We start from the raw sequence: 22,256 nt of genomic DNA, 5'->3' as shown, positions 1-22,256 counted from the left end.
ATTCACTTGATTAATAAGAATATTTTAGGAAAGACAGTACCTGTTTATTACAAATAACTAACTTAACTAATTTTTTTAATCTATTCAAATTAGTCAACTAGCTCTTATACTACCTCCGGTCCTAATTATAAGACCCAGTTGACTAATTTGGGGAGATTAAGGAACTTAGTTAAGTTAGTTATTTGTAATGAATAGGTGTTGTTTTTCCTAAAATATCCTTGCTAGTCAAGTTTGTTATCTATAACTACTATTATTAGAAGAATTATCATGGAAAAAAGTGGATAAATATGATAGACAAAGTAGATTAAAGTCTTATATTTAGGACCAAAATAAAAGTCAAATAGGGTCTTATAATAAGGACCGGAGGTAGTATTAAGGAACGGAGGTAGTAATTCTTAAACGTGAATATAACTTTATGTAACAATCAATCTCTTAAAAGATGGAATAATTTTGATGTTTAATATATAATTATATTGTTCAAAATTTTAAAATGTGTAGTCTTTTGATGAAATCTAAAACACGTAATATATTAAGAGAAGGGGGCGGCAGAATTCATTATCAGGTAATGCATGTCCAAATTTGCGCTGTCTTTTCTTGTCGTGAATTTGGTTTTTAATGATTTGCCTTGGCTTTAATTTCGTGTTTGGACCATCGTCAATGTAAAAAATTATCTCTGAGATGAGGTTCCGCCCGTATGTGAATATATGAATGTAATTATTTTTCATTGGGTAAAAAATAGCAAACAAAAAAAATCATTTTTAGCAGCTTAATATAAGCATGTTTAAATAAAACTCGTTTTTACATATTTTCATCGTATTCTATAATATATGATTAAAATATTGCCTTTAAAGACTCTAATCGTTATTCCTTTAATCTTCTTAAAAATGCATGTTTCGATCCTTCACTGAAGCGGCGCGGCGATATTGAAGCCGTTTCCCCCAGTAGCTCGGCCACACGTTGAGGCCTTTATGGGCCTGACAGTGGCCCATTCCCTACATCCTACCAGCCCAATATGTGTTTCATATATATGTTTTTTCCTAAAGAAGAGCCAAGCCCAACAAACTAGCAAAACTACAGGGGATAAAAACTGCCACCACTGGAGCAACCTTCAAAATCATCTCAGCAGCTCTAGGCGGGACGTTCCCAATCTACTTCTTGTATGATTTTGCCCCATGCTTAGAGCAGCGAGCATGTCGGCGTATCGGTTGGGTTCTCTGTGCACATGTGTGACATAAACTAACCAATCTCTCTTCATTAATTCAACTCCCAGCTTCTTGAACCCCAGCTCCCAGCATGACAGTAATCCTTCATAAATATCCTAAGGTTCTGTTTGGTGTGAAGCATTAAAAATGTGGGATTAAAATTATGATTACAATTAAAAAATCATTAAAATAATACTACTTTTGGTCCTAATTATGAGAGCTAATTGACTAATTTGAGGAGATTAAGAAAAGAAGTTAAATTAGTTATTTGTAATAAATATATGTTGTCTTTTTTAAAATATCCTTACTAATTAAGTATACTGGTTATGACTACCATTGTTAGGAGGACTATCTTGAAAAAAAATATAAATATAAGAGAAAAAGTGGATTGGGGTCTTATATATAGAACTAAAATAAAAGTCAAACGAGATCTTATATTAAGGGCCAGAGGTAGTATTTAGTATGAGTAGTTGCTTATTACTCTTCTAGTCCTATTTATAAGGCATTTTCAACATGTTTCACACAGACCAAGAAAAACCTTAAACTTCATTAACTCTTATTTAAAATTTAATGGCTTTTCAACTTTATTCTTATTTAATGTACATTATACCTCATATAAACAAAGTCAATACAATAATAAATGAGGGGTAAAATTGTACATCTATACAAAAAATTTCTCTCAGTGTCCTATAAATAGGACCAAAAAATACCTTATCTCTCTGCCCTATAAATAGGACTAGAGGAGTATATGGGATCAGGCAAACCCATAGAGGTGGGATTAAGGAATACTACTTCCCCCATAGTATTCTCCAATCCCATATACATGAGTTTGACTAATCCTATATAACAAACAATCTCTTATACTAAACACTCTTTTAATATATTTTCTCAATTGCAATTACAATCCCAATTATTCCTATTAACCTAAATACAGATAGTAGAGAGAATATTTCTATTGTTCTTATTCATAAGTCATTTTATTAATTTTAGTATGAATACATTATTTTGTCTTTTATTTATTATATTATAGATAGTTTTTTTTTCAAAAATGTAGATATAAAGTAAAAATAAAATTAAAAAAATTATTATATCTTAATAAAAAATTAATACAGTCTAAAACTTTTTTGAATATATACAGAGCGTGTTGAAAGTATCTTAGGATGACATTTGTGGCACCTACCGTACCCGTACATATGATTGGCCCAATCGTATAAGGGCTTGTATGTATCTGCATGTGATAAGTGCAGAAGCCTTTTTAGATAAGTTATGATAAAAAAAGTTGCTATTGACAAAGAAAAGCCTCTCTTTTTTCCCTTTTTCCTTGTTATGCAACCAGCATATCACTGTATCATACCCATAAACGAAACCCTGCTTTTCACTTTTTCTCCATCTGTTTTTTTCTTCTTGGGCTTGACCGAATTGCATAAAACTTAGTGGGTTCCCATTGCCTAGCCCAATCCAACCTCAAGGAGTCAAGCTGTGCCCCCCGCTGCACTTGAACGGTCAAAAAATGAATAGTTGACCTCCTGCTGGCCAGAATTCTTTGCAAATAACTCTCTCCTTGAATATTAAACTTTTAATAAAAGTATCAATGTGATGAGCATAAATTCAAAGAGAGAATTTAATATCAAAAAATTAGTTTATTAGGAATAAAAACCCTTTATACTTATAAACCTCACAATACTTATAAAATTTTTCACTAAGGAACTCATGTTATTGAGCTGAGACCTAAAGCGAGGTCAAGTCAAAGTAAATCACGTCATTGTAGCTGGTTGTCGCCAACTAAAATTAATTCAATTGGTAAAAATCTGCCTCTTCATTCGCACGATTACGGGTTCCAGTTCAACCATGCATGTGAAAATTTTATTGGTTCGGCCCCCATAATCATTTCTTCAAGGTTCATCATTCTTATGCTGAATTATTTAAATTTCAGCATTTGTTTTCCGCACTTATAGTAGACTGAGGATTACGTTCTATTGCATGTTAATCATGCCAATTTTACTGCATAAAGTTAATGTGATGATGTAATTTACTTAAAATTTGACATTTTTTTCTCGCTAACTTCTAAGGATTAAAAGTGCGTAAATTATACAGGACACGTGATTGAAAATTCTACAGCAGTGATGACAGGAATAAGCAAGTTAAGAAAAAGATATTTGTGTAATTGACGTTTGGATGACGAAAAAGGTCAATACAAGTGGGAGAGCTGGGACCCCATTATTGACTTTACACGTTTGACTTCAATCAATGGGTCCTGCCCCGCCTCACACGTCACCCCCTCTTTGTTTTTCTTCCCCCCTCACAAAACTCTTTTTTTTTTTGTTGCCAACCCCCTCAGAATTCCTCAGACTGGAGGAATAATGCCCCGGTTGGTACGGTGAAATTGATTTTGATAGAAATGGGAATGGATATGGATATAAAATAGGAAATAGTTAGAAAATTGATAAATCTAGGCATAGGAGATAATTAGAAAATCGATTTTAGTCTTTGATATTTTTTTGGTTGATATTGACAAGTCATTTTCAACATATTTTATATAGATACACTATACTTTTTTTAGACGTAATTATTAAGTTAATTTTGATCATAGATATAAAATTTATTTATCATATTTATCAATTTTTTCTAAATTACCTCTATGGATATTCTCTTAACTATAATTAAGTAGGTGACGGAGGGAGGATATTAAAAAATGATTATGATATTTTAAAAAAAACACGTCATATTTCTTATAATTAACTAATTTACATAACTTTTTTAATTTAATCAAATTAGTTAAATATGTTTTATATTAAATAAGAGAGTATTCTATAAGAATAAAGTTAACACAATAATAAATGAATGACATGATTATATATTCATATAAAAAATTTCTCTCTACCTTATCAATGGGACCAAAATTTTCTCTCTCCTTACCTTATAAACTTGACAAACTTTAATCTATTTTATCTTTGAAAATTATAATTTCCCTCTAAGCTAATTTATCTAAACTATAAACTGATATATAATAATGTTACGTAGGAGTATTTTATTTAGAGAGATCATGTCCATTTTTACTAAATTAATTAATTAATTTATATTTTTAATCTACTAAATAGTTCTTAGAACAGGAGTATATAAGGCGTGATACTTTGGCCTTATTATTAAAAAGATTACCTCAATAAAATATTGAAGGAATAAAGTAAATGGCATTTTTTTTATTTGGCCCCTACAATGATTAAATTTTGGACTTGACTATAAATAATAAACAAACATCCACTTCGTTAATTATAGTTGAGTTTGATATAAAACTCATAAAGACGAGAAGGACCAATCATCAAATATCAATCCACGCCTCGCTAATTAAAAGTCTCGCTCCCCCTAATTGAAAATCATCAACTTCTTAATCCCAAGAGACACACTGTGCTGAGAGCAAATATTAGCAGCATTTTATATTTTTTGTTCGGATCACGAGCCAGAAAGCGTGGGAAGGCGAGGGTTATCTGGTAACACTCCAGTGAAGGTGTTTAATACCACTAAATACATTAAATAATCGAATGACTAATACATAGCACGTGAGAACAGAACAATTTATTAGTCAACTATGAAGATTGAAGACAATGTTTAAGTGGAGAAAAAAACACACATTGTTTGTTATCACACGGATACTCGCTTTTTGGATTTTAACTACTATCTCCGATCTTAATTATAAAAACTAGTTGATTAATTTGAGGAGATTAAGAAAAGAAGTTAAATTAGTTATTTGTAATAAATATGTGTTGTTCTTTCCCAAAATATCCTTACTAATCAAGTGTATTGGCTAAAATTATCATTGTTAAAAAACTACCTTGGAAAAAAATACATAAATATAAGAGATAAAGTGGTTATATAAGATCAAAATAAAAGTCAAATGGGATTTTATATCAAGAACTGAAAGTAGTATTTTTATATTTTCCCTAACAAAATTCTTTTCACATATTTTACAAAAATATTTCTTTTAAGTCAATTCAGAGGGAGAATTAATCACGAGTCGCTATACTACCTAATGATGCTTTAAGAAAATAGTAGTAATTACTGGTCAAAATAAAATACTAGTAATTAATATGAAAGATTAATTAATAATTGGCGGGTTTTTGGTCGTACCGTCGCATCAGCCACTCCCACTCTTCCACTCGCGCGCTTTAGAAGCCGGAAGCATCTTCAACAATAAGCAAGCCACTAATTTTTAACTCCGACTTCTTTCCGTCGTCCACTCTCTCTCTCTCACTCACTCCGTCTGAGCGCTACTCACAGTAACGTTGTGGTTTACGCTGTTTGCGATCAATTGTACATCACTGCGATACTCACGCCTCTGATATTCCCTACCCAAATTCCATTTCTGCTCTAATAAATACCCGCTGAGATGAAAGGTGCGCGCTTGTCTCCATTCCCCTTTTCTTCGACTCGAAGTTTTGTTCCGCTTGGTCTCTCATACAGATGAAATTTGCGAGCTTCCCTCCGCCGCGTTCGCCGATTTCCATCGACGCCGTTTCCACCATGCAAAAGCCCAAATCCGGTGGTGATCACGACCATCAAACCCATTTCAACTCACCAAAAACCAAGCGCAATAACCATACGAAACGACCCGTATTCAAAGTACAAGCAGGGCAGACAGCTTTTCGCCTTGTTTGTTACGCCTCCGTCGTCGGCGGTTTGATCGGAAACTCTGGCGCCATCGTGTCCCAGCTCCGGCGAGAGACTTCCTGCAAAATTCATTGCATAGACTCGGTTCCCTCTACGGATGATCGGGTCATTCTCGTGATAGGCTCGGCGGCGCCATGTAAAATTATAAAATTGGTCGGTAATACTCGTGAGGATGATGGCTGTGAAACAGAACTTGAGGTTTCGAATGCTCAAGAAGCTATTCTTAGGGTTTTTGAGAGGGTTTGGGAATTGGAGGCCGAGAAAGGTTCTGGTGGTGTTAGCAAGGCAGTGAATGAGGAGGTATGGTGTAAGCTGCTGGCGCACACATCTCAGATTGGCGCGGTTGTGGGGAAAGGGGGAAAACACATAACGACGATGAGAAATAATAGCGGCGCTAAAATAAGGATTTTGCGTCCTCCACAATGTGCTGCTATAAACGAGGAAATGATTCAAGTGAGTTTTTTTCTTCTTTTTTTCGGGTTATTATTTACGGAGAATTTTGAATCGGAAACGAATAAGCGGAACTTCTCATAGTATATATTAAAATGGAGAAAAAAACATTAAATTCGTATATTTTTGTTCATGTGTGTGCGCTTATGCTTAGGTACTTTATGGTTATCTCCATTTTGTACTTCATACCTCAACATTCCGTCTTTCCTAGATTTTTTATGAACGCTAATGGTGACAGATGAGAGAAAGTTTGAGGTTAACACATGCACCATTTTTAAGCTAAATTTGATTCGAGCTTGTTGAAGAGTGAATATTTTGAAAGAAAAAAAAGAAAAGAAAGGGCCTAATTATTGATTTTTTAGAACTTTGAGGATTTGTGTAGATTGAATTTCATGTGTCCCCTTTAGAAACTTTATAAATAGTGCCGATGCTTCACTGAAAAAAGATATATTTTTCCTCGTTTGGGATGTTGCTCAACTGGCAGATAACTGGTAGAACTTTGGCTGTAAAGAAGGCACTAATCGCTGTGTCACACTGTCTTCAAGATTGTCCGCCCCTAGACAAAGTTCTAACAGCATCCAGCACGCCGACCATAAGCCCTCCTGAGAAGGCATCCCATGTTCCAGAGACTGAACTTTTTCCTCACCTTAATTCATGGTTACTCCCTATGCAAGGGAGATCGCAATATGACACATCGGATCAAACAGCAAACGCTAACGGAGAGTCTAGCCCTGCTCCAGAAGGTGGAGAACTTAAAGTTGTGTTCCGATTACTCTGCTCTAATAGAATAGCCGGAAGTATAATCGGCAAGAAAGGGGCCATAGTAAGAGCACTTGAAAGCAAAACAGGTGCTTCCATTATCTTTGCACCTCCTTTAAGCAAGTTTGCTGATCGCATTGTCACCATTTCTGCGATAGAGGTTAGTCATGCAAGAAAGGCACTAATGATTTTATGCTCATAGTATATCCAGAGGATCTATTATGCATGCATTGACGGATCTAGACACAAACTTTTACTGCTGTGATCTCTGTACTCAATTACTGACGTGGTTTTTTTTCTTTAAAAAAAAAAAATCTAGAGCCTTGGATCTAGTAACTCTCCTGCACAAGAGGCAGTTATTCTTGTCTTCGCTAGAATGATTGAAGATCACATTGGAAAGGGTATTGTCTCAGTTGGTACCATGGAATCACCTGTAGCTATGAGGCTTTTAATTGCACCCAGCATGGTTACTTGCTTGAATGGCAATGAAGGTCAGGTGATTTCAGAATTGAGAGAATTAACTGGTGCAGATATACAAATACTGCGTGGAGAGGAGGTTTCATGCGGTGTTTCAGATGATGATATGGTTGTACAGGTACAGTTACTTATTTATCCAATTCAAGTTACCATGCTTGTAAATAATTGTATAGCTATTAACCACAAGTTCGGGTCCAGCGCTTGTTTACCTAGAGAGGGATAATGGAAATCGGGAAGAAGGCATTTTCCGTGAGATGGAAAATGGAAACTATTGGGTCTGATTTTATGGCGAATCAATAACTTTGCATTGACGAAGTATAGATTGAACTATTTGATAGGGAAAGAAATGGACAGATATATTGCCTCTCATGAACATACGCAAAGAAGATAAAATTTACGTATAATTAAGACCAAATGTCTATAAGGTGTGTTTCAAGGGTACTTCTGAACATGTTTATACACCTGACTTTTGGTGTCTTCCAATCCTGTTTTATTAGCTTTTTGTCTGGAATAGATCAACTTCTTTCCTTTCAGGGTAGGTTTGACTTTTTTCCTGGGTGACAAGGTTTGACTTTATTTGGTATCAAACATATTATTTTGCTAAATTGTTTAACAAATAGGGCATTCAAGCAGCCTGGAAATACTGAATTTCTTATTATGACCTCAACAGTCTTTTATTGCTGTCTCCTAGTGAAGTTTATGCTGAATTTTTGCAGATCGCTGGTGAGTACAGATGTGTAATAAATGCTCTCTATAAAGTAACTGGTATTCTTAGGGATGATCTCTTTGCCAATGGGAAATTAGCTCTTTCATCAGGGAGACTGCTGCCACAGGTATTCTCTCCCTTCTTTTGTAGTTACTCAAATCTTAACTGATTTCCATAATTTCATCACCCCTTTGCATTGTCCCTTCAAGGCTACAAGACCAGAATGTTTAGCAGTAGTTATTATTTATTGCAGAATGAAGGAGCTGGGTCAATCTCAGAGAATGAAAAAACCCTCATGCGTTTATATGACAATTTGGAAGTTGGGAGGTCAGTATAATGCAAACAGAGTGCACAGGCGTTCGTCCTGTCCTTTTTATTTCATCTCAGAAAAGCTGGGCAATGAACATTGTGCTCACCTCCACTATGCAGTCACTTTGCTTTTTGCTCGAATGTTCTGCTACAGAGAGCTTGCTTTTTATGTAACTATGTTATTTGAGTTGATATCATGAAGGATGCAAACGGGGATGAGTCTGAAGTTTGTCGTCAACAATGTTCATAGAAATGGATTGATGGGGACTATATGATAAATTAGAAGGCTCATATTTTAGAGTGAACAAAAGTAATTTTGAAAATAGCCCAAATTATTATTATTATTATTATTATTTTGCCAACAGCCGAAATTAAAGACTAAATCAGTGCTTTGCAACTATATTCCAAGCTCTTTGATGCCAAGCCGAACTTATCCTGATTTTCTTGATGTGTTTGGAGTCATTGAAATCTGTTACCTGTAGTGAAATAAACAAGTTTTTTTTTCCCCACGAACCTATAAGCTTCTGACATTTTACTCTTTGAACTTTTTCATGATGAATTTGTTTTAGCAGAGGGAACAAACTTGCTACTGTAACAAATACTACGGTGGAAATTGCAGTTTCTGAACATGTTTTTGGCTCTGTTTATGGTGAAGATGGTGGTAATGTAGATCGAATCAGACAGGTACTTGATTGGTCCCAAAGATATTTATTGCTATTTCATGTTAATTAGTACTTCAGTTTTCCTGTCTTGTATACAAATGCATGTTTGGTTTTACATTGAAAACCACCAAAAATTGCTTCCGCCAAAATCATGGTTTTGGAGGTTTTCAAGGTGAAGCCGAACACTCATACTGACTGTTGTAATTCGGTCAATTTGATAATTAAAGAAAATATGTTATCTATTAATTTCAATTGGATAACAAAGAAAAGGAATCTGTCATTCAAGTGAAAAAGGGAGTTAAGACTTAACTAGTGCTACTCATGAGAAGCTTGGTCTCGTGCTACTGTTAGAATGTTTCATAAGTATTTACTTAGTTATTTACATTAATTATCATCTCATCATTGGTTATTTAATAAGGATTTATATAATCACATATTCTGTCTTATCACTTATTTCTTCTAATTTAAATTTAGAAAGTTGTTCTCATGCTTATTTATATGTAACCGCCAACATAAATAAAATAAATACTCCCTCCGGTCCTATCCACTTTAGAGTTTTTGTTTGGTCCGAAGTACAAGGTCATACTCTATCGTCTCTCATTAAATTTTCTTTCCCATAATATTCATATTTATTTGGGCATTTTTATTTCTCTGTATTAAGTTTTTTTTTTTTTAAATCATCAAACGGCAGGGCTTGGAAAAGTATAACAGATTTTCTACATGTTAATTACAAACAACCAGCCTGCCTACTTGCTTCTATTTTTCTTGGGATTCTACGAATTAGTTTATAAAACTTTGTATTTAGGAGCACAGGGAGTACCCCCCCCCCCAAAAAAAAAACAAAAAAAAAACCAAAAACAAAGACACACACACACACAAAAATTCCTTTGATATTGTTACGTTCATAGTCCATACTTCCATTAGAAAAAGCTTTGAAAAATTAAAACCACAATATGCTAGGACTTCAGCTGCATTATGGACCAGTGCAAGCTGGCGGTCCTCTCTGCTTTGCTTCGGCATGAACATCTCTCTCAACCAAAGAGAACCATATGATATTATCAAATATTTACGCTGGAACGTTGAAAATGCATGCGTATATCCAGATGTGGACCTTGAACTTATGCATGTATTAATTCAACTGCATCCTTAAAATGACCCTCATATGGTTAACCAGTTGCTCCATTTTTTCTCTTCTCTATGAGGGGGACCAGATTTCTGGTGCGAATGTTACTGTCTTTGATCCTTGTGTTGGTGAAACTGGAGGAAAGGTTGTCATATCTGGGACACCTGATCAAACCTTTGCAGCACAGAGCTTGCTTCAGGCCTTCATCCAAGCCGGAGAAAGAACACCGGCAAGTTAGTCTCTGTCTCTCAAAGCAGCTCATGGAAGAAAAGGCTGCTAGATGATCACCAGTTCTGGGGTTTCAACTTCGTAGGTGACACAAGCAGTGCGTGTTTTTAAATATATTACACCACTACCTTGTGAGTACCGAATCATTCAGTACTACTTCTCATTTAGATAGTGCTTTGTTGTGAAGTGTTTCCCTGCTAAAATAGTTTTGGTCTAACTTATCCCCCCTTCTCTTTTTAAGTTATAAAAGAAAGATGAGGATTAAATTAATAGCTATTTTATGAGGTTTCTTGTTCATTACATGCTCGAATTCTTTTGTGCTCTCGCCTCTAAGATTTGGTTTAATTCCTTCATAGATCAGTTAGTATTCTCAACTTTATTTACGTTGAATTTCTAGAAGCCTTAAGTTATCTCCACAGTCAGATGAATGGATAAGATGATGAGATGTGATACCTTAGATGTCGGTGTAATTTTTTTTATTAATTCATTCATCGAAAGAAATTTGAATGAGTGCAAAAAGAAGAATGTTAACTTTACAGAATATGCTCAGTCATATCAATATTCAGCTCATTTAAATTGCCTGCATGTTATATTTATATAAAATTTAAAATAAGTCGAATTATTCACAAAATATGAAACTTTGTGAGTTGTTGGCAAAAAAAGAAAAGAAAAAAAAGAAACTTGTGAGGATTGCATTGCTTTAGCTTCACGTATTAATATATGTTTTTCACATACTTATTCATTTTTCAGTTCATTTAAATTTCATTGATTATTTGTATATTCTAAAATACTTTCTGCTCATGAAATCAATTTTCTAGACACTACGTATTTTTCTCAAATGGCATAAAACTGTTGAATCAGATTTATTGAAGCATAAGACCGTAATTTTTGTTGGTATTAAAATAAGAATGGTTCTGGGAATTAATATGGAATTCTCACTTTTGAAAAGAAACAATTAGAATATGTTTTCTAAACCGTAAATTTATATCAAATTTCAATTTAATCTTTTAAATTTATAAACATTCTTAAATTTTAACACTTTATTAAATTAAAAATTAATATAGTATTTTGTTAGCATTTAAGTACACGCAAACTAAGTTTGTTATTGCAAACTATTTTTATTAGTGAGGTCAACAATAATAAAAGTGGGAAACTGAAAATATATTTTTATAAATTTAAAAAATTAAATAAAACTTGATATAAATTTAAAAGACAATATATATACTAACTCCTATCCTTAATATAAAAATTAGTTAACTAATTAGAACAAATTAAAAAAATTAGTTAAGTTAGTTATTTATAATAAATATATGTTGTCTTTCCTAAAATACTCTTATTAATTAAGTGTATTGGTTAGAATTAGCATTATCATAAGGATAATTTTAGAAAAAAATGGATAAATATGAGAGATAAAGTGAATTGAGATTTTATATTTAAGACTAAAATAAAAGTCAAATGAGTTTTTATATTAAAAACCGGAGGTCATAAATTAAGAATGCAAAAGTTTGCATTTAGAAAAAAAATAAATAAACACAAAGGTTTCTGTCTTTCAACAAATAAAATAATAATAATTACTAAAAAATTTTAAGTTTTATGCCATTGTCATTCGTACTTTTGGTAGTTCTTCCAAGAAGCTACGATTGCTTCACCATCTAACCCGCCTGCCTATCTTTCATCGGCACCCCTATGACCATATTTACTGGAGGACTGTAAAAGGGCACCGGCCATCTTCTTGACCGTGGTTCTGCCCCTAGAAACTTGTGCGTCTTCGCCCTTCGTCCGAAGCTTTTCTTCCGTTTGGTGAGTCTCAAAACGTTATTTTCCTGCTTTGAAATATTGTACCCAATTCAGACTGGATACCGCTGTTCTGTTAATATGGGCTCTGGGCCCAATATAAGATTAATTAATATTCCAATAATTTGGAGAATCAGACCATAACGCATGCGTGTACTATGTATACGAGCTTCAAGTGATTTTTGACATTCCGTCTGCTCTTGACCGCAGAAAGTGACAGCATAAATTGGAAGCCCTGCATAAGACTATAGATTCATCATAAGGAAAAGCATTTCGGAGAATTGAAAGTGGAGAAAGTCGCTAAAAATATGGCAATTCCCTTCTCAAGTCAATGAGCGTGAAGGTATATACAGATCTACACATACTGATACGCATACTCCGTTGTGGACCTGGGGGCTTTCAAATTGTCAATATGGACTAGGGAGCCCCTACATATATGCTTGATACTCCATGATGCTCTGATATTCTCATTTGTTATTTAGTTTTTATTCAAAAGAGTGAACTTTTTTCTGCACTTAAAAAATTCATTTTTCTTGAGCAGTTGATGGGAAAGAAACAACGCTATTTTCTGTACGAATGAGTTTGAATTGGATCGTTCAAGCAGGTGGGACAGGAGGAAGACCGAAACTATTTATTAACTTCGTTTATCCTTCAACGTTTCATATTGCTCATCACTGTTTTAACGCCTTCTTGAACACTAGTGCTTCCAGCATCAACGAGGCCACGCAGTTCTATTCTTCTCTGATTGAACAATACATCGACACAAAATTCTTAAAGGGTATCAGAGGAGTTCAGACCCACATTATCAAATCTGGTGTTTCATACCTCTCTTTAGGCAATAAGCTCATTGATGGCTACATCAAGTGCAAGGGGCTTGCTGAAGCACGCAGGCTATTCGATGAATTGCCTAGACGACATATAGTAATTTGGAATTTAATGATATCTTCTCATGTCAGCTATGGTTGGAGTAAAGAAGCCCTTGAGTTATTTATGAAAATGCTTGTCGATGGAGTTTTGCCTGATGATTACACTTTTTCAAATATTTTTAAGGTATTTCCAGATTTAGGTCTTCTGCGCGAAGGCCAGAAGGCTCACGGGTTGTCAGTGGTATTGGGTTTTGAAATTTTTAATGGATTTGTTGCTAGTGCTCTTGTTGATATGTATGCAAAGTTTGATAACATGAGGGATGCCCATTTGGTGTGTCGTCGTGTTTTGGAGAAGGATGTTGTCTTGTTTACGGCATTAATTGTTGGTTATGTGCAGCATGACCACCATAGGGAGGCTTTAGAAGCTTTTGAGGACATGGTCAAACTGGGAATTAAGGCTAATGAGTATACTCTTGCAAGCATCTTGATAAGTTGTGGTAGTCTGAGGAGTTTAATTAAAGGTAAGTTGATTCACAGCCTTGTCATTAAGTCTGGTCTTGAATCTGCGGTTGCTTCACAAACATCACTTCTTACTATGTATTCAAGGTGTAGCATGGTTGATGATGCCGTGAAGGTTTTCAATCAGGTGGCTAGTGCTAACCAGGTGACTTGGACTTCTCTGATAGTGGGTCTTGTGCAAAATAGTAGAGAAGAGGTCGCTTTATTGATATTCAGAGAAATGATTCGTTGTTCAATAAATCCAAATTCATTCACATTGTCTAGCGTTCTTGGGGCTTGCTCAAACCTTGCAATGCTTGAGATCGGGAAACAGATTCATGCCCTAACCACGAAGAAGGGATTCTATGATGATAAGTATGTCGGTGCTGCACTGATCAAGATGTATGGAAAATGTGGAAGTACGGACATAGCAAGATCTGTTTTTGATGTATTAACTGAGAAAGATATAGTGGCTATTAATTCAATGATCTACGCTTGTGCTCAAAATGGTTTTGGACGTGAGGCACTTCAGCTATACGAAAGGATGAAATATTTGGGACTTGAGCCAAATGGTGTAACGTTTTTAAGTATCCTCTTGGCATGCAACAATGCAGGATTAGTCGAAGAAGGTTGCCAAATATTTGCGTCCATTGAGAAAAATCACAAAATTGAGTTAACCAGAGATCACTACGCTGTTATGATTGATTTGCTAGGACGATGCAGGAGATTTGAAGAGGCTGCAATGTTAATAGAGGAAGTGAGAAATCCAGATGTGGTCCTATGGAGGACACTATTAAGCGCATGTAGGAATCACGGAGAGGTGGATATGGCAGAGAGAGTTACGAGGAAAGTACTTGAGCTTGCTCCTGGGGACGAGGGCACTCATATTCTCTTGTCAAATCTTTATGCTTCAGCAGGAAAATGGAACCAGGTTATTCAGATGAAAAGCACAATAAGGGATTTAAAAGTGAAGAAAAATCCTGCAATGAGTTGGGTCGACGTTGATAGAGAAGTTCATACTTTTATGGCTGGAGATTTGTCTCACCCAAGAGCTCATGAAATTTGTGAAACGTTGCTTGAATTGATCGAGAAGGTTAAAACGCTGGGTTACAATCCTGATACAAAATTTGTGATGCAGGATATAGAAGAAGAGAAAAAGATAACTTCTTTATATTATCATAGTGAAAAACTGGCCATAGCTTTTACTTTGTGGAAGACTAATGGTAGGACTAGTAGCATCAGGATATTTAAGAATCTTAGAGTTTGTGGCGACTGTCACAATTGGATTAAATTTGTTTCTTTACTAAGTGGGAGAGAGATTATTGCCAGAGATGCTAAGAGATTCCATCATTTTAAAGGGGGGATTTGTTCCTGTGGAGATTATTGGTGAATCCTATTTGTTATATCTCTGTTTCCCTTTAGATTCCCACTTTATTCGTGTTATTGAAGTTGAGTCCGGTATTTAATGGATTGCAAATTCCATCTAGTTTTATTAGATGAGCATGTAATGAACTTTATCTGATTCCTTCACATGTTCACAAGCGAAAATTCGTGCAAAGTTTTAAGAGATGAATATTTGTTATAAGCATCCCTTCTTGGTGGCCAATTTTTTTATGCTTAGTGTATGCTAGCCTGTAAAGTGGGGGAGGGGGGGAGTACTACCTCCGGTCCTTATTATAAGACCCTGTTTGACTTTTATTTTGGTCCTAAATATAAGACCCCAATCTGCTTTGTCTTTCATATTTATCCAATTTTTTTCCATGATAATCCTTCTAATAATAGTAGTTATAGATAACAAACTTGACTAGCAAGGATATTTTAGGAAAAACAACACCTATTCATTACAAATAATTAACTCAACTAAGCTCTTTGATCTCCCCAAATTAATCAATTGGGTCTTATAATTAGGACCGGAGGTAGTATGTAGATGCATATGCTTTCTTTCATAATCAATGTGAAATCTGTTAAGAGATATTGGAATTGGAATTTGATTTGCGTGTCACTTGGGTTTTTTATTTTTAACTTTCTTATGGATTAACAAGACAACCTCTTATTATATTTATGGCCTGTTTGGAATCATGTTCATAAACACTTATAAGCACGTTTCATATAAGCCAAAATAAAATTCTTCTTACATACTTACCTTAATTCCGTAAATGTTATGCCAACTTTTGGTGGAAGTAGTTGGGTTAAGCTATGCAATCATTGAAGATGTGAATGGACTCTCTCTAAAGGATATAGGCTTGTATTTGTTAAGCATGTCCCTGCAGCCTTGGCTTAGAGAAATGCTTAGAGAATTGAGCTGTAATTTCTCGTGCTTCTGTGGGTGTTGTATTTTTTTAAAATGATTGAATCAACAGCAAGTTTGGTTAATCATAATTCATAGACCAATATCCTTTGATATTTGTGTCAATGTTGGTGATAAAATCACTACACTGACTATAACTTGACATCAAGATAACGATTGACATGTCCCAGATTTCAGATCACAACCAAAGATTTTTGTATTTTTGCTTCTTATTAGAGATTAGCCTACTGTTGCTTGACTTAAAATCATAATTTTGGTGACCTGTGTACTGCATATTGGTCTCTTAATTTGTGATTATTGTCATTCAATTAATGTACAAAAAGTAAGGTACTAGTTCCTTTAGTTACAACTTATAGGGGCATTAAGATGTGGGCTCACTGGGGGTGTTAATTCAGATCAGAAGTACTCATGAAGTGGCTTACAAGGGCAGTTTTTTGCAGGTTCCACTTGCAGAGCTAACTTCAAGTCTTATAAGGATTTATGTTTTAGTCTGATGATGTGAATTTCGTTCCATGTGATTTTACTTGAACAGAAGAGCTTCTTTTGGCCTGTCCAGAAGAGACAAGACTGTTGCAGCAATATGCTTTGATGACAGTCCTGCTTCTTCAATCTGATCTTGGGGTGATCCGTGATCGATGTATCTATCGGGAAGCATCAGTGACCTCCACTGCAGGCAAAGTACAAATGAAAACCAGAACAGGATGAATGAGGGAGATGCAGGAATGGAAACCTTGCAATGAAACTATTGAAGAGGTAGACCATTCATGTATTGGAGGATTTACCTTTAAAGGTCCATCCAAGATACCAACTAAGCTTAGGAATTGTGACACGTGAGATCCAAAACCTCCAATAGATCCTTCTTCGACCGTGATGAGGATTTCATGTTCCTTGGCTAGTTGCTTGATGAGAGTAGTATCCAACGGTTTGCAGAACCTAGCATCGGCAACAGTCACAGAAACGCCTTCTCTTTGGAGGACTTTTGCAGCTTGCAGGCATTGTTGAACTATAGAACCGTATCCTAATATAGCAACCCTGCTACCTTCTATCAGCATTCTGCCTTTTCCTATCTGCATAGCCGTACATGTTTGAATTTGATTGCGTATCCAACATTCTGTAAGGAAAATGTTTGCTGTTTATTTATGCTAACCTCAAGTGGGGTTCCTTTGTTACTGGGGGGCAAAATGACTCCAGTTCCATTACCCCTCGGGAATCTAAAGCAACTTGGTCTGTCATCTATCGCCGCTGCTGTTGCAACCATGTGCATCAGTTCCGCTTCATCAGATGGAGCCATGACCACCATGTTGGGCAAGCAGGCCATGTATGTGATATCAAATGCTCCGCAGTGGGTTGGTCCATCTGCACCAACCAAACCAGCTCTATCCATAGCAAAGCGGACAGGTAGTTTCTGAAGATCTACATCATGCACCACCTTCATTTCGATTATAAATCACAGCTGTGAGATTATTTGATGATAGTTTACAAGCAATGAACCAGCACATAAGAAAGATACATTTTAGTTTGGCGTGTTCATTTCTACTGTTATTGTCTCACCTGATCATAGCCACGTTGCAGGAATGATGAATAGATAGCGCAGAATGGCTTGAGACCTTCTGTGGCTAACCCTGCTGCAAATGTAATAGCGTGTTGTTCAGCTATCCCCACATCAAAGCAGCGTTCGGGAAACCTTTTTTGGAAATAATTTAGACCCGTTCCTCCACCCATGGCTGCATGAATAGCTATTATCTTATTGTCCATTTCAGCTTCCTTTATCAAGGATTCAGCAAAGTATTGGGTATATGAAAGTGTTGGAGACTTCGGCTTAAACTGTTGGCCAGTTTTTGGGTCAAACTTGACAACACCTGAATGAATGAGAAATAGGAACATTAATAACTGTCAATCACAATTCACAACTCTCTGACGAACAAATTCCAATCTCACCATGCATTTTATCAGCTGCTGCCTCTGCTGGGGGGTATCCTTTCCCTTTCTCTGTCACAACGTGAATCAAAACAGGACCTGGGGCAGGCGTCGCTTTCACTTTCTGGAAAATGCTGACTAGGTCTCCAATGTTGTGACCATCCACAGGACCAATGTAATATAAACCGAGTTCCTCGAAAAGTGTAGATCCGGACGCACTGATCATTCCTCTTGCATACTCATCTACCTTCGCTGCAACTTCATGTGTTTGCCCCCCTATTTGCTTTGTGATGCTCTATAACAAATAAGAGTGTGGTGCCACATGACATTGAAATTGACATAAGCGCCGAAATTGTGAAATTGTCTACAGAGGAGAGTTTAGAAGATATACTTTTGCGGCTTCTCTGAGTTTTCGGAATTGGGTGCTTGCTTGAATTTTGCTTAAAGCACCGCTTAGTGCTCCAACTGGGGTTGCAGGGCCATCAAGTGTGGCAGTTGGTAAAGAGACTTGCTTGTTATCATTCAGTATGACTATCATGTTAGCCTCAAGAAATCCTGCGTTGTTCATGGCCTCATAAGCTTGACCAGCAGTCATTGCTCCATCTCCGATCACTGAGATGACACTATTCTTCTTTCCCAGTAGATCCCTCCCAACAGCCATGCCTGCAAATTTTTGTAGCCAAAGAGAGAGTGAGCACTGAGAATGGCTCAATCTGTAGTCTTTTGGTCCTATGAAATGCTTTGATTTTATTATTAGAGAATCTCACCAAGGCCCGCTGATATGCTTGTAGAACTGTGCCCTGCCCCAAAAGCATCATGAACACTTTCATCCCTTTTAGGGAACCCCGCTAGCCCGCAAGTTTTCCTGATGGTGTGCATCCTGGACCTTCGACCTGTGAGAATCTTGTGTGGATATGCCTGCAATTTCTTTCTGTTAGACCCTAGAGGAGAAGAGTGGATCCTTCTTTTCTTTCCACGAGAGCAAATTTCTCTACATCATTGAAGTTCAATTTCTATTCGAAAACAAGAAAAAAGAAGACTGACCTGGTGACCAACATCCCATATGATCTTATCTTCTGGGGTCTTGAAAACATGATGCAGGGCCACTGCTAACTCGACCACTCCTAAGCTTGAGCTAAGGTGCCCACCAGTATCTGCTATAGTGTAAACAATATCTGCTCTTAGCTCTGCTGCAAGTTGTTCGAGATCCTGACACACATCATACACAGAAGACAGATCAGCAAAAACTGAACATCATTGTGCCTGAGATTCACAGTTCTAAATATAAAAAATGGTTCACCTGTGTGGATAGATTCTTCATATGGAGAGGGTAGTTGACTGTATCCAGCAATGGCGTTGCTGGCTTCTCGCCAGAATAATTGATCTTCCACCCATCATTTGTCTTCCTTATAACCGTCCTTTCTCCATCATCTGAACCACTAGTTGAAGCTTTTACTCCTAACTGTCGTGCAGAATCACATACAATCAACATCAACCGTCATTGCGCACCATCCATCAATGAAACATCAAGGCAGGAATCAAAAAGTGAAACCCATGATTAGAAGTAAAACAGAGAACGAGAAAGAAGGAAGATGGAGATGGTGATATGATTACCTGTTTTCTGCAAGCATGGTTTGAAGTTGGAGCTTTGTACCATGGAGAGAGACAGTACCGGTTAGGCTTAAGGGAAGTTGCAGAAAAAGTCATTCCCTTTTCCAAGGTGTGAGAGAAATGGGGAAGATGAATGTAAGTTGGAAGAGACGAGACAATTGCCGGTGTTTATATGATGTGGAGCACAGAACAGAGCGCTACCCACGTCAATTGAATATTTAAATAGCAAGGCTGAGGAGATCTGAAAAATCAATGCATGGGCAAACGCAATCACATTCCCCACAATTTAATGCATTTTACATAAAAGTCTTGATTTTGTTTATTATACTCCATGGTCAATTACTATTCATTTATGGTCATATATTAATATTCAATATATAATATAATTCAATACTACTAGCAGTCGTATCATAATATTTATAAGCTATTAATAGTATAATTTTTTCAAGTAAAAAAATTAAAAAAATAAGCTTCATTCTTCTCAAGCTATGCCTTTTTTTCCTTTCCATCCTTGTACATTTTATAGGGTTTTATGGGATTCTTTCTCATTTCTTCATTTTTTGCAAATTTTTATAATATGTATTTAAATATAAAACAAAATAAATACATTATTGACAAATATTCTTGAGTATTTTGTACCGGTGGTTCTCATAAAAATATTATTCTCTCCGTCTCATTTTATAATACGTGATTTTCTTGTCTTTTAATCTTTTTATAGTGTCTTTTTTGCAATTTTGGGATAAAAAGTACTACCTCCGGTCCTTAATATAAGATTCTGTTTGACTTTTATTTCGATTCTAAATATAAGATTCCAATCTACTTTGTCTCTCATATTTAATCAATTTTTTTCAAAATAATCCTTTTAATAATTATAGTTCTAGTTAATACACTTGATTAACAAAGATATTTTAGGAAAGACAACACTTATTTAGGACAAATAACTAACTCAATTTACTTCCTTAATCTCCTCAAATTAGTCAACTGGCTCTTATAATTAGGACCGGAGGTAGTATTATAAGCTCTTTTCAAGTATATCCCTAATCAACAATTTCTTTCCACTCCTTAATAGAATGATTAACTAATGGTACATTTAAATAAAGATAAACTCGAAAAGAGGGGAAGATTTAGAAATAAAGAACCTCCTTAATTTTCATAAATTAGAAAAGAAGGCTGGTGCCGGGCAGTACGCTGAATCTGGTACACATTTCTTTTGGACAGTTGTTCTTGGTTTTTTTATTTTTTTAAGAAACAAATTAATCTGAATGTTATATATATGGAAAAATCTCTTTCAAAAAATATTTCTCTCGCCTTAATTTTGTTTTCTTTGTCTTCAACACTCCTCGGCCGCCATATTTTAACCCAAAAAATCTTAATAAAGTTCCTAAATAATGGGCTCCTCCAAATTTTTATTGAAGACTCCAAAAATTGAGGCAACATCTTAAATATTATTAATGAAGATATTGCATAAGAAAATAAATTCAAGGATTAATTCTAATACGAAACTATTTTAAATAAGATTAGAATTCTGAAATAATGCATATGTTCAAAAGTGCGCCTTAATTACATTAAGTTTAGCGAATCTTTTTTATATATGTGTTTTGTGAGTGTTCTAGGCGAACAGTTTTTTTAAATAAATCATAATCTTTGATTGGATATTGTCTTCAAGATTTATCACGAAGACTCAAGGTTATTTGTTTTTATTTATCCTCTCTTTAATCCATGTTGGGGAAAATTTTATAAAAAAGAGGGAAATTGTAGAAAGAAGCACGTGATCGTATCTCTCTTAAAAAGGAACTTCAAAAGGGAAGCAAAGAAGTAGAAAGTAAACAAAAAAAAGAAAAAGAAAAGGAAACGAGTTTAACGAGTTCATCACTCTAGCCTGTTCTAATGTATTTATATTCATTCGTTGGATTCAGTTTATCAACTTTAGAATGGTCCAGAATATTAATTAAGAAGGCATTAAAACAAGGGAAAATAGATTTGTCGGTCCTTATAGTTTCATTGGATTTTGAATTAGATCCCTCTAGTTTTATTTCTTTTTATTGAATCCTTATACTTTGTTCGATTAAAGCCATACGTCCTTCCGTTAATAAATTCTCAAAACACCGTTAGTCGCTCTCTCTCCCCCATTAAAAACCGGTGGCTCTCTCTCTTATCAGCCATGACCAGTTTGATGATGACACCAAGAAGGAGAAGAAGAGCTGCTTCTTTAGCTGGTTCTTCTCCATCAATATCGGCATGCCGCTTCTATGCTACTTCTGCAGCAGTGAGCCTTCTGCTAAGAAAGGAGGAGGTGGGGCTTGTACATGTGGGTTCTTGCTAGAAGGTTCCAACTCGTGAAGGCAGGGTCTCTGAGGAATGAGGCAAATGGCGGGGCCTCTGGGTGTTGCGAACTAGGTGGTCATCATGCTTAGCCTCTAGCCACTCCAAACAGCCTCATCCCTAAAACTTTAATAACTATTATTACTTTTTTGGCGTTGATCAATCTAAAATCATAAATTAATATTGCCGAAGGTCATGAGCATTTGAAACTAAAAAATCAATGCTCTTTCATGGAATAATGCAAGGGTCTCAGAACAAAAGTTTGAAAGAAACTACCAAACTCCTTCGGCATCGTTAAGGAAAAAGGCCTTCATAAAATAGTGTGCTAAGGTAGTAACAAAACAAGATATTAAATAATAAAT

At 35.6% G+C, this 22,256-nt stretch overlaps 4 protein-coding genes across 6 annotated transcripts; 2 read left to right on the top strand and 2 right to left on the bottom strand.

Annotated features, from left to right (window-relative positions):
* Window positions 1-5,417: 5,417 nt before the first annotated feature.
* LOC114714075 (KH domain-containing protein HEN4) lies at window positions 5,418-10,878 on the top strand. Of its 2 annotated transcripts, none has more exons than XM_028898767.1 (7): window positions 5,418-6,317; window positions 6,799-7,233; window positions 7,393-7,668; window positions 8,267-8,383; window positions 8,510-8,583; window positions 9,138-9,249; window positions 10,439-10,878. In XM_028898767.1, the coding sequence occupies exons 1-7, from the start codon at window positions 5,658-5,660 to the stop codon at window positions 10,586-10,588; spliced, it is 1,824 nt and encodes a 607-aa protein (XP_028754600.1). In that variant the 5' UTR covers window positions 5,418-5,657; the 3' UTR covers window positions 10,589-10,878. The 2 variants fall into 2 exon arrangements, with proteins under 2 accessions (XP_028754600.1, XP_028754599.1); XM_028898766.1 differs by having other exon boundaries at window positions 9,135-9,249.
* Window positions 10,879-12,231: 1,353 nt separating this feature from the next.
* Window positions 12,232-15,377, top strand: LOC114714074 (pentatricopeptide repeat-containing protein At5g65570). Of its 2 annotated transcripts, XM_028898765.1 has the most exons (3): window positions 12,232-12,378; window positions 12,583-12,715; window positions 12,914-15,377. In XM_028898765.1, exon 3 carries the CDS (start codon window positions 12,949-12,951, stop codon window positions 15,124-15,126), a length of 2,178 nt encoding a protein of 725 aa, XP_028754598.1. In that variant the 5' UTR covers window positions 12,232-12,378; window positions 12,583-12,715; window positions 12,914-12,948; the 3' UTR covers window positions 15,127-15,377. The 2 variants fall into 2 exon arrangements, with proteins under 2 accessions (XP_028754598.1, XP_028754597.1); XM_028898764.1 differs by having other exon boundaries at window positions 12,232-12,715.
* Window positions 15,378-15,617: 240 nt separating this feature from the next.
* LOC114714079 (probable 1-deoxy-D-xylulose-5-phosphate synthase 2, chloroplastic) lies at window positions 15,618-18,879 on the bottom strand. The gene is made up of 7 exons (XM_028898770.1): window positions 18,729-18,879; window positions 18,353-18,624; window positions 17,983-18,256; window positions 17,596-17,903; window positions 17,192-17,473; window positions 16,827-17,111; window positions 15,618-16,711 (listed from the first exon to the last, which is right to left on the bottom strand). The coding sequence occupies exons 1-7, from the start codon at window positions 18,838-18,840 to the stop codon at window positions 16,565-16,567; spliced, it is 1,680 nt and encodes a 559-aa protein (XP_028754603.1). The 5' UTR covers window positions 18,841-18,879; the 3' UTR covers window positions 15,618-16,564.
* A 78-nt stretch (window positions 18,880-18,957) lies between these two features.
* Window positions 18,958-19,668, bottom strand: LOC114714049 (probable 1-deoxy-D-xylulose-5-phosphate synthase 2, chloroplastic). Its single transcript, XM_028898743.1, has 3 exons — window positions 19,576-19,668; window positions 19,262-19,423; window positions 18,958-19,170 (listed from the first exon to the last, which is right to left on the bottom strand). Exons 1-3 carry the CDS (start codon window positions 19,666-19,668, stop codon window positions 18,958-18,960), a joined length of 468 nt encoding a protein of 155 aa, XP_028754576.1.
* Window positions 19,669-22,256: the final 2,588 nt, after the last annotated feature.

This window comes from Neltuma alba, unplaced genomic scaffold, assembly GCF_004799145.2.
Source record: "Neltuma alba isolate B1F8T4 unplaced genomic scaffold, ASM479914v2 tig00011485_pilon, whole genome shotgun sequence".
NCBI lineage: Eukaryota > Viridiplantae > Streptophyta > Magnoliopsida > Fabales > Fabaceae > Neltuma > Neltuma alba.
Note: the sequence above shows the minus strand (reverse complement) of the source record. Positions and strands in the feature narration are given on the sequence as shown.

Bases quoted from the DNA above. Each gene is read 5' to 3' on its own strand.
- LOC114714075 (XM_028898766.1), top strand. From the start codon at position 5,658: ATGAAATTTGCGAGCTTCCCTCCGCCGCGTTCGCCGATTTCCATCGAC. The intron at 6,318-6,798 runs GTGAGTTTTTTT...CTCAACTGGCAG, and splicing joins TAAACGAGGAAATGATTCAA to ATAACTGGTAGAACTTTGGC. The intron at 8,384-8,509 runs GTATTCTCTCCC...TATTTATTGCAG, and splicing joins CAGGGAGACTGCTGCCACAG to AATGAAGGAGCTGGGTCAAT.
- LOC114714074 (XM_028898765.1), top strand. From the start codon at position 12,949: ATGAGTTTGAATTGGATCGTTCAAGCAGGTGGGACAGGAGGAAGACCG.
- LOC114714079 (XM_028898770.1), bottom strand. From the start codon at position 18,840: ATGCACACCATCAGGAAAACTTGCGGGCTAGCGGGGTTCCCTAAAAGG. The intron at 18,625-18,728 runs GTGAGATTCTCT...AAAAATTTGCAG, and splicing joins AAGCATATCAGCGGGCCTTG to GCATGGCTGTTGGGAGGGAT. The intron at 16,712-16,826 runs GTAAATCCTCCA...CTTTGCCTGCAG, and splicing joins TCTTGGATGGACCTTTAAAG to TGGAGGTCACTGATGCTTCC.
- LOC114714049 (XM_028898743.1), bottom strand. From the start codon at position 19,668: ATGACTTTTTCTGCAACTTCCCTTAAGCCTAACCGGTACTGTCTCTCT. The intron at 19,424-19,575 runs GTAATCATATCA...TCTGCACGACAG, and splicing joins ACCATGCTTGCAGAAAACAG to TTAGGAGTAAAAGCTTCAAC. The intron at 19,171-19,261 runs GTGAACCATTTT...GATGTGTGTCAG, and splicing joins TGAAGAATCTATCCACACAG to GATCTCGAACAACTTGCAGC.